Source organism: Chenopodium album, chromosome 13 (genome assembly GCF_948465745.1).
Source record: "Chenopodium album chromosome 13, dcCheAlbu1.1, whole genome shotgun sequence".
NCBI classification, from domain to species: Eukaryota; Viridiplantae; Streptophyta; class Magnoliopsida; order Caryophyllales; family Amaranthaceae; genus Chenopodium; species Chenopodium album.
In genome coordinates, this window is record NC_137846.1 from 41694965 (window position 1) to 41706683 (window position 11719).

The window sequence follows — 11719 nt, forward strand, 5'->3', positions numbered from 1 at the left end:
TTTTAGAATCTTGTGTTAATGCGTGAAGTGTGAGAATTTATAAATCATGATGGCCCTTTAGAAAAAAATTTGGGATTTGAACATGAATAATTTTGTGAATTTTGGTGAAAAAATGGACTTGCAAGGGAAATTATATTTGTATTTCAAATTATCTTTGCCTTTGTAACACTGTAGGGTTTTATAATTATGTTAAATTAGCAGTCTTTTGTAAATTCCGTGTTTCAGGATTCCGATTATTCGTTTCAACAACATTATGGCCCTGTTTGGGAGAAAGCTAAAAGCTGAAAGCTGAAACTGATTAAGTTAGCTAATTTTGACTAGCTGATTTTATTAACTGATTTGACTAACTTATTGTATTAGCTGATTGTATAAAAGTGTTTGGTAAATAGCTGATTACTTAAAGCTGTTTGAGTATGCAAAATGACCAATAAGGACATTAGCATATTTAACTTTGAAGGAGTAGTTATTTCATAAATGATATACGTATTTATTGTTAAACAAATTTCCATGGTAGGTATAATTGGGCATATAATTTTATTGTGATATTGTGAGATAATTTTTTTACATAATTCTTTTTATGAAGTTGTGAGATCATTTTTTATATGAACATTGGAAGAACAATTTTATACTAACAATATTGAATGCACAACATCAATAAAATCGAAAATAAATATTACAAGCTAAACTTTGTAATGTTACAACGCAAACAACCTTTTGATATTGGAAATGAAAATTTCTATTAAATTAAAAAAACTCCATGTCTAAGAAATACGCCGTCGTCTTCTAGATTGCCTATTTGCCATCAAACTAGTACTAATTTCATTTTGAATTTTTGTCATCTTGTTAGTACTCAAACACCTAGCCTCTTGCATGGAATGACAATCACCATCCACTAAGCCCTTAGGAGCAATGAAGTATGGATCTCTATCAATGATGACAAATGTTGGGTCTGGGATATTGCTTAACCTAATGTGGTTATGCATGGCTTACGAAGCACAAATTATTTTGTTTTGATCTTGTGGTGTATATCTTGGCAATTTAGCTAATATTTTCCACCGAGCCTTTAAAATGCCAAATGCCCTTTCAATACAACTTCTCAAAGATGAATGAGCTTGATTAAATATTTCTCGAGCCCCTCTTGGATTTGAACCACGAAATTCAGATTGATGATACCTTGTCTTATGGTAAGGTGTCAAGTACCCTTCTCTTTTAGGATAGCCTTTGTCTGCCAAGTAATATTTACCTAAACAAAATGGTATGAAATGAGTATGCTAATAATTTCATGTTAGTAAACTAATATATATATATACATAGACATCATGAATAAAATTTAATTCTTACTACTAATAATAATTACATGGAGGAGTTTTTGGAAAATTTAAACTCAGATTACTTATTGTATCAAGGAAAATTCTGGAATCATGAGCGGATCCCTCCCAACCAATTAGTACATATGTAAAAAGTAAATCAAAGTCACAAGCTGCTAATACATTAAGGTTGGGTGTCCCTTTCCTTCCTCGGTATCACAATTGGTCTTCCTCGGAAACAATTACGTCTATATGAGTACCATCAATAGCTCCAATGCAATCCTAACGTGACCAACATCGGTACTAAATTAGTTTAAATTGTAAATTTCATTGATATGAGATAAGAACAACAATATCTAAAAATTGTTACCTTAAAATATGGCATATATCGAGTATCATTAGCAATTTGGTGGGGAATCTCCTTGAATTCGGGATCTCTCGGTCTTAACATATCCCTTGACAAACCATGTGTTGCATCTAAAACTTCTTTAAAAACTCTACTTAAGGTTTCTCCGAAATGTTGGAATCATTCTTGAGCTTCTCGATTTGATGCTCCTATACTAAGGACATATAGAAATATACCCAACTTCTCTAGTGTTGACATTCTCTCTAAAGGAAGCAACCCATACTTATTTTCCAAGTCAAAGGCTAATTGTCGAAAAGTATTCTTAGTCATTCTAAACATGTTAAAACAACGTTTTTCATGTCCATTTAATATTTCATGAATCCATCTTTCTCCGGTCATATAAGAAGTGAAGCATGGCTCCTTATGTATGTATTTTACATAATAAAGAGAAATATAACCCAATGCACAAGCCACCGAGTCCCAAAACAAATTATTTCTACGCCTTTTACGTATTGCATTACGTTTATAAACAGCCAATAAATATATTTGTGGTAAATACATACAAAATATGAACACATAAATAACTAACACATACATATTCTATTTTCCATGCACCATCTAAAATTAGCATAATTCATACAAAAAAAATCATGAGACAAGCACATACATACATAAGCTATTTTCCATGTATGTAGTATCTTCTACTTAAACTTACATTCTGATAACAATAGTAGTAAATAAAACTACCTAGCTAATACTTATAATATCCTACATTAAAGCTAGCATGATGATCACTCTTTCTTTTCACTCTTGTCATATAAGTACTTTAACCATTGGTATCTTGAGTAATCATTTGGCATACCATCAAGAATTATCCTTTTTTCTGGAGATCCTCAATTAAGGTGCAAGCAAAGCAAAACTCTTGACTACCGGGTATTAAATCGGGCAACGATACTAACTTGGCTAAAGAATCGTCTAGTGAAGAAGAAGAAGAGTCAAGTGTTTGAGATTCAAGGTTCATTAATTCCATGTCCTTCATGTTTCTCTCCGTAACTACCTTCACCATGGCATCTAATTTCTCAAGTAACATTCCAAAGCCTTTTTATTTTTTTTATATGATGTTTCAGTCTTAGAGCTCTCTGAAACATCATTACATTCAAGCACCCTTTTACTTCCTCTCCTAGTATACTCATTACATGGTGGAGTAGGAGAATGAGAAGTAGGAGAAGGAGACGGAATGGAGGCATTATCATTCCAAACTTCTTGCCATTCCCTCCTAGATTGGATGTTGTTAAATGCATCATTCTCACTCATCTCATCATCATATTGAAATGGTACATCACCAACATTAACACTCAGAGAGCCGGGGAAGGAATGTAATAAACATCTTCTTTTTCAATTTGAACCGGAGTAAACCTATGCACCCCTTGAGCAACTGAAACTCCAAACAATTGGTCCATCTATAACTCCAAATTTGGATCAATCCCTTCATCTTCAAATGCCTTATAGTGGGCATTTTCCTATGAAAATAAAAAAAAAATCAAATTGTCTTTCTAACATTGGCAGAAATAATAAATAGGTAAAAGTATGGAAGCTACTAACCTCAATTTTGTTTTTCCACCACTCCTCACTAGCACTTATAGTCCCTTTGTCATGATCCCATCCCAATCTGGTTTCTTTTCCTTTCAAAGCTTTCCAAAGGCTCCATTTACTCCTCATGTGATCCCACTTGTTTTCCAGTTTGTTCTTTTCATACACTAAGTTAGTCTTTTTTTGAAACTCTACCTTTGACACCTTCCATGGCATTTGTTGTGAGGTTGTGGAACCATGCTTACCCTTACTCCTCTCTGCAAATTTGATACACAAATCACAGAACACATGTAAAGTTTTTTAAGACCAATTAGCTCGATTCACCCCACCTTCTGTTTCGTCATTAACTCTTTTGTTGTTGGGTGCCATCTAATCATTATAAGACGACAAAAATTTCATTCAATTGATTTCTACATCAATTTCAAAGATGATAAAACATAGACAAACTATAAAATATGAAATATACCAATTATTCTACCAAAGTAAAGCAATCACAGAAATTGAATGCAATTTCCCACTTTTTTACAGAACATGTTCTAATCTCATCATAAACTACATTAGAACCTTAACATGAAAATGATCCAATTTTAATTTCCCTACTTTCACAATCAATAAAAAAGCACATAAATTGCGATATACATTCTTGATCTAACCTGAAAGTAAATCAAATCAAATCAAATCACATAACTTACAAATTTTAGCAACAATATCAATAATCCCACTAAATTATTTATGCTAGAGTATAGGAACGAACCTTAATTGGACCAATAGCTAAACTTTGTGAGTAGTCTTCAATACATGATATATCTGACAAAAAAAATTCAAGTAATTAAAAAAAATTCCGATAAGAAAAAAAGCATATACTGTACAATTTTTTTTTCTGGGTAATGCATGTATAATTCAGATTAAAAAAAAAATAAACGTATATATAATTCAGAAGAAAAAAAATTCACATAATTAAAAGTCAAATCAGTTAAAAAAAACACATATATAATTTAATTATATTAAAAAAAATATAGAATTATTTTGGGTAACAACTAACAAGGATTTCGAATTTTTGTTAAGATGAGATAATTTTTTGGGAGGAGATAAGGATTGCTAAAATTAATTTGGATTAAAATAGATAAATTTTTTTAACAAAAAAATGCATGACCAATATAATAAAATAAACTAAGAACAATAATCAAAACAAAGAAAGTAAGGAATAATAAAATAAAAGTTAAGGAAAAGAAATTGATAAAACTAACCTTGAGAAGTTGAGAACCAAATCTTCTATGGAGTGGTGGACGGCTGAGGGAAGAAGTGAGAATAATAATTTTGCTTTGCTTCATTGTATGTCATAGGGTTTACAAGAGGGTAAAATTGTAATTTAGATTCACCAAAACAAATCAGCTCTTTGAATATGCTGCTTAATCCAACGTTTTGGAAAAAAGCTTATTGAGGTAAATAAGCTCTTTTAATAAGCTTACTACCAAACACTTGTATTAGCTTATTTGACTAGTCAATCAGCTAAAGTTAGTCAAATAAGTTAATATACCCCCTATAAGCTTACTACCAAACAGGGCCTATGAATATGTATCCCGTCAAAAAAAAAAAAGAATATGTAAATTCAGTATTATTTGTAAGTTTCGTAAATTTGATTTATTACGTAAAGTACAAAAATTTAAAACAATGTTAATGGTGTACTAAGTGAGTAAGTGGTGTACATAATAAGAACTAATATCAAATCACAAAATAAATTACGGTTGTGAAGTCTGTGATGTCATGCAACACAATTTTTAAAAATTGCATTTCACTTAACTAAGTGCAGTGATGTTTGTTGTCGTTGTTTTTCAATTTTTCGTGATTTTGTACAAGTATACAATCTTATTCGTAAAACCAGTAAAGTAGGAATGTGAAGTAGTATAGTTTTGTGACATATGTTATTATGTACATCAGGTAGTACTTACTGCCGTAAAAGTGTCGTGAACTGAGCTAAGGACACGAAATATGGATGCTCACGACATAATGAGTGAAGGTGATGATGGTCCTGAAAATGCAAATTCATGTTTTGGTGAGGGTCAAACATCATCAATGTCCCAAGGGTGTGATGACCTTAATGGTCTACAATTCCAATCCCCAGTTAACACAATGGATACAGTAGGCACAGTCATTGCTAGTAATCAACTGAGTGTCACATCCTCTGTTGAATCTCCTAAGGTGGGAATGGTTTTTAAGACATGGCAAGATGTAGAGGCTTACTACAAAGAATATGCCCAGCAACAGGGTTTTGGAGTCACTAGGACACAAGGTGTTTATTCCAAAGGTGATGGAAGAGATCGTATTTCAACTACGTGGAGGTGTGAGTGCTGGGGTAGACCAGACATGAGGGCGTTGAGGGAAGCACGAAAGAGGGCTAAGGCTATGGATGTGTCTGGTTCAGGGGGAGTAGTTGATGGTGTTGTTTGTGCAGATGAACTTAGTCAACGTAAGCGGAAGTCTAAAAAATGTGAGTGTATGGCAAAGATGTATGCAAGTGTTAATCGTCAGGGCGAATGAGTGGTGAAGGGAGTGGAGTTGGAGCATTCTAATCAAACGCTAACACCTAGAAAGGCCAACCTGGTTAAAGAATATCGAATGAAGGGGTTAACTAAAAGAGTTAGGAGGAAGTTGCTAAACTTCTTTGATGAAGGTGTTCCTATTTCTCAAATTCACGGTTGTCTGGCTACAGAATTAAGAGGCCAAGAAAAAGTGCAGTTAACTATTAGAGATTTGTCGCATAAGGTATATGAGGCACGTAGGTTGAGAATGGTTGGAGGTGATTCAACAGCAATGATGTCCTATTTTCACAAAATGCAAGCAGCCAACTCAAACTTTTATCATGCAAAACGCCTTGACGAAAAAGGGAGGTTGAAAGATGTAATTTGGGTTGATGCGCGTAGTCAGGAAGCTTACGAAGAATTTGGTGACGTCGTATGCTTTGATGCCACATATCTCACAAATGAGTATGAACTACCTTATGTAAATTTTGTTAGGGTAAACCACCACGGGCAATCTATTTTGTTGGGTTGTGCATTGGTTTCCTACGAGGATTGTGACACCTTCAAATGGATTTTCCATGAATGGTTGTCATGTATGAATAATCGGGCTCCAAAGGCCATTCTTACCAACCAAGCCGCCGCAATGCGTAAGCCTATTGAGGAGGTTATGCCTTTTACGTGACATCGATGGTGCATTTGGCACATATTGAGGAAGATTCCGAAAAAACTAGGGAAATGTGAAAGGTTAGAACCACAACATTAATCTTGATATGTGATATATGAGTTATAATTGAAAATTGATTTGTAATTGAATATATATTTGGAATTTTTCAGGTACCAAGATTTCAAGGGCGTTTTGAAGGCAGTGGTTTATGAGAGTTTGACCGTTGCAGAGTTTGAGAGCCATTGGAATGCGCTTATTACTTAATATAAGCTGGACTGTAATGATTGGTTGACAAGCCTCTATAACGAGCGACATATGTGGATTCCGGCGTACATGAAAGATTATTTCTAGGCGGGTATGAAGACGACGCAACAGGTTGAGAGCATAAATAGTTTCTTTGACGGATTTGTTAATAGAAACACTAAGCTCTATGAGTTTCCCCATAAGTATGTTAAGGCTTTGGAGAAACGGCTGTGTGATGAGATAGGTGCTGATGCAAATTGCGCCAAATATGTGAGGCGGCTAGTCACTGGATTCAAGGTTGAAAAGGTTTTTCAACGATTGTATACTGACACCAAATTTCAAGAGATACAATCAGAATGTTCTAGAATGATGTATTGCTACTGTAAGGAGGAGAAGATGTTGAATGAAAATACAATCCAGTATGTCGTTGAAGACCGAGTATGGATCGTTCCTGAAGGACAGAGTGAGGAAGTAATTACGGATCGAAGTAGGTATTATTTTGCGACTTTTAACAACGACACGAAGGAGGTGTTGTGTGAATGCCGGAAATTTGTAACTCATGGCATTATGTGCAAGCATATGACGAGGATACTTGATCAGAATTTAGTGGTAGAGATACCGGAACACTACATTGTTAACCGTTGGTGAAAGGATATCATAAGAAAGCACACTCTAGTACGTGTGTCGTACGACGACCCAAGTACAAATGTAGAGTTAACACGGTACAATCAGCTAATTGGTGAGTTTGAAGCACTGTGCGATGAAGCAGCTATGGTGAATGATGAGGTTGTATAGTTGGTCTCTACTGGATTAACTCAGCTTAGGGCAGAAGTTGAGCAATGCAGGCGAAAAAAACTAGAGGAAAGTGTTGACATGTCTTACTCGAATGACCCAAATGATTCAGAGTCGCTTGTCTTTGAAAATGGAAAAATGAATTCAGTTGAGGATCATTTAGAGAGACTTGGTTCAGAGTTATGTCCTCCTAGTTGCGATGTCATAATAAAAGATCCTATGGTGAATAAAAAACCACGCGGAAGGCCTAAGGGCTCTAGTAACAAGACTCTAGCTGAGATGGGGTTCAAGAAACCTGTGTGCAAAAACAAGAAACAATCAAATGGAGTGACTAACACAGGCAATAACAAGAAGAATACGGGCATACAAATTTCCACCAAATCCAAGGAAACCAGGGCAGGTAGTGGGAAGAGTAAAGGAAAGGCGAACTCCAAGGTAGTCAAAGATCACCAAAACAGAAGCAAGAATAAAAAGTTGCAAAACAAACCATCACCCCATAAAGAACCAAAAACTATAATCAACAAAGGTGACACCAGATGTAACAAAGGAAAGACAAAGCGACAACCATCTAAGGTAATATTGAGTATTGTTGTACCATTCTAGACGGTACACTCAAAGAATGACAATGCTTGTCTACTGTCCTAACTTTTGTATTCATTTAATTCTCAGGGCCCTAAGCTGAAATTGCTTAATGAGTTGGTTCCTAACATTATTCAAGTTGACACAAAGAAGGTAAGATTATCTCTGTCTCCCTTATGGTCCTTTCTAATTGTGCTGCTATGATATGTATTTATTGACTTATTAGTGTTTATATTGAATTGTAATGCTAAGGTGGTGTCAAATTATAATTACGACTTGTGTCTTGATGTTAACAGAGCAAGAGGAAGGCACCGATTGAACTTCAGAAAACAACTCATTCAAAGGTTCAAAGGCTGGTTAACTGAGGGGGTGCATCCAACTTTGTAGGTGGATATGGTCATCTAATATGCTTTGTCCTATTAATTGCTCAGTTTGTGCTGTTTCAGGTTTTATTTATATCTAGTTAAGGATTTCATTTGTTATAAGTGGTAAAAACTTGATCTATTTCACTTTCTATCCTGGTACTTTAGCAATGACTTTTATTAGTGAGTTTGGTAAAATGTGATAATGGAGAATGTTTTTAATCAAAACTCCAACACCACACATAACAGTAATGCCACACCATTTCCTAAATTAACGATTTGTGAAATTGTGAAAGTATCCAAATTTGGAAACAAAATGACGAATTTTAATAACTATTCGCGTCTCAATCAAATTCCATGTCCATATTTGTGGAAATACACCTATAAGACTGTAATATGAATTTCTTTTCAAACAATTCATGTCCATGTACTTATTTTCAAAAACTTTTGCATGCCCTCGGTTTACAATAATTTTATTGTACATCGGCATTTTGCGCGTGTGAACAGTAATATTTTCATTAAAGTGACCCTTTTTTGTTATAAAAGTGACCCTTTTTTTAACAAAAGTAACTCATATTTTTAAAAAAGTGACTTTTTTTTTTACAAAAGTGACCTTTTTTTTCCACAAAAGTGACCTTTTTTTCACAAACGTAACCCCTTTTTTTCACAAAAGTGACCTTTTTTTATATAAAAGTAACCCATATTTTCACAAAAGTAACTTTTTTTTTCACAAAAGTGACCAATATCTTCACATAAAATTTCCATAAATCTCATTAGTTTTTTTGTTTTTTTTTCAACAATAACCTAAATTCTCACAAAAGTGACCCAACCTACACTGAGATCAACATCATCTAACTATAACTCCAAATTTTTACTCTTCCTCTTCACCATTGCAGAATTTAGTAGTAAATATTCTACAAAAGAGTAGAAGAACAAAGTTAAAAAAACCTAAAAATCGAATCAAATCCACTAAAAACTAACAAAAAATTAACAAACCTGAAATTAGCGAGAAACAAGTTCGCAAGTGAAAAAGAAGGTAGAAAATCAGATCAAAGCACTAAAAATTAAAGAAAATCAGATCAAATCACAAAATATTGAAGAAAATCAAGTCAAAACGGAAGAGTGAGAAAATTGAGGAAGAGAGAGAAAGTAAATTATGAGGAAGAGAGAGAAAAAAGAAGAAGAGAGAAGAAATGAAATGTGTGACGTATGAATGAAATTGGTAACAAATTTCTTTTCTATTTGTTGCCGCCAATCCGCCGTTCACAATTTAATGTAAACCGGATTTTTTAAAACATTTGTGACTTATTTTTATTGGAGTAAAATTATTTTTAGTAAATATTAATTTTTCTCTAAGGTTGAAGAGAACAAGACATAAGCTTCCAAGTACAAGTAATTCCAATTATAAGTACAGCCTAACGAAATCTATATTTTTTTGGTATTGATTTATTTTAATTTTTTTTCCTTATATTTTTTTGTATGGCAGAAGATTGAACTAATAGGATATTGTCGCGTAAAACAATATTTATATGATATTAAATGAAATTATCTTTGTTTTTTTTTTTATATATTTTTTTTTTTATAATTATAAATGAATTAATCTTTGTTTTTTTTTTTTTAATTATAAAACACCTTAATTATTAGATTCTAGCTATTCTAAAGTGGTATCTTAGATTCTTAGTTATGGCTCAAACATACTAACAACTATTTTAAAGCAGGTAAACAAAATTCTCAAGACTTCGCGTTATGAACCTATGATGTTTGCATACTAATTTTGGGCCCGTTTGTGCGTTTGGATTGGGCCCAGTGTTTTTTGACATCATTTAGCCATATTTAATACCTTTTGAAATTCATTATAAAATCTTTGAATTTTTTCCATAAAATCAGATAAAGATTTTTTTTTTTTTTTTTTTTTTTTTTTTTTTTTTTTTTTTTAAAAAAGACGTTATTAAAATTCCTTATAAAGAAGAAACATTACGTGTATATAATTTTTTTTTTTTATTGTTTGCAATTCAGAAACTACTATTTGCCTATCACATTACATTTAATAAATTTGAAGTATTTGATTTGAATAAATAAATTGTATATTAATTTTGTTCTTTTGTTACATTTTTATCCTTACACTTGTATTCTATCCTACAAGTGACTACTCCTTCACTCTAAAAGTTGAAACTGTGAACTAACCACAATCAATTTTTGGACGATTTTTAACACTTATCTTGTTCTTGTTAATGACGCAAAATTAACACAAACCAAAAGAGTGAATTAAATGTAGAACTCGTCACATCAATGACAGAATATAAAGTACCATATAAAATACATAAATTAATAAGCATAATAATGTCCGATTACTATAATAAAGCATAATAATGTCCGATTACATTACAATAAAACATGCGCTTAGTTTACACATTCATCTTTCCAACTTTCAATGACACATGAAGATCATAACAACATAATTAAGCATAGTAGTAGTACCTTTTAAAAAAACCTAACTTCTTATTAGGAAATTAGGCCTCCAGACAAAATATTTAATTAGTAGTAATAGATATACCAGCAGAAACGAGTTATAATTAAACCAATTTATAATTTAAACTAATTTATATATTAAAATGATTTAAAGTAATTTATATTTTAAACTAAGTTAAAATATTTTTTTTAAGGAAAAATAATTTTTACTTTAAACTACTTTATATGTTTTTAAACTAATTTATAACTTTATATTTTTTAAAACTAATTTATAATTATAACTATTTTAAAGTAATTAATTAATATTCAAACTAATTTGTAATTAATACTAATTTATATTTAAAACTAATTTATGCTTAAGCAAACTTCACTAAAGATCATACCCATGCTCTATCAACTACGGCATCACGAAGCATCGGAAAAGAAAGCCAACCTTCCAAGGAACCCCCCCTTACGATCCTTCACTTCGGCCAAACCCTTATCAACGTCGCCTTCAACCATGCACGAGTCGTTGACTGTAGGGAATATTTCAAGCCATTAACCCCAAACTTGAACCCCACCGTGATCATACACTTAAGCATGGTGGCGTCCAAAGGGAAGGAAGCTAGAGCAAAAGAGTCGCCAACAAGTTTTAGGAACTTGTAAACCGTTCACAAGGTGAAGATTACACCCCTTAACGATCCATGAGATTGTCAACTCCAAAAGGTCTTGAACCAAATAGGGTTTAGGGATGAAGGTACAAATCCAACCTAAAAGAGATTGAACCTGCCCTAAATAGGCCTCTACTTTATTCTTCCCGTATTCATGTGCGCTTTCTGACTAACATGCAAACAATAGGTTAACCCTAA

The 11719-nt window shown here is 32.9% G+C and overlaps 1 protein-coding gene across 1 annotated transcript; it reads right to left on the minus strand.

Annotated features, from left to right (window-relative positions):
- Positions 1-3113: 3113 nt before the first annotated feature.
- On the minus strand, positions 3114-3612 carry LOC145575525 (L10-interacting MYB domain-containing protein-like). The gene is made up of 3 exons (XM_081633385.1): positions 3573-3612; positions 3256-3500; positions 3114-3173 (listed from the first exon to the last, which is right to left on the minus strand). The coding sequence occupies exons 1-3, from the start codon at positions 3610-3612 to the stop codon at positions 3114-3116; spliced, it is 345 nt and encodes a 114-aa protein (XP_081489511.1).
- Positions 3613-11719: the final 8107 nt, after the last annotated feature.

Excerpts from the sequence above, each read along its gene's own strand:
- LOC145575525 (XM_081633385.1), bottom strand. The coding sequence starts at position 3,612 with ATGGCACCCAACAACAAAAGAGTTAATGACGAAACAGAAG. Across the intron at positions 3,501-3,572 it reads AGTTAATGACGAAACAGAAG|AGAGGAGTAAGGGTAAGCAT; the intron begins GTGGGGTGAATC and ends TCAAATTTGCAG. Across the intron at positions 3,174-3,255 it reads GGTGGAAAAACAAAATTGAG|GAAAATGCCCACTATAAGGC; the intron begins GTTAGTAGCTTC and ends TTATTTTCATAG.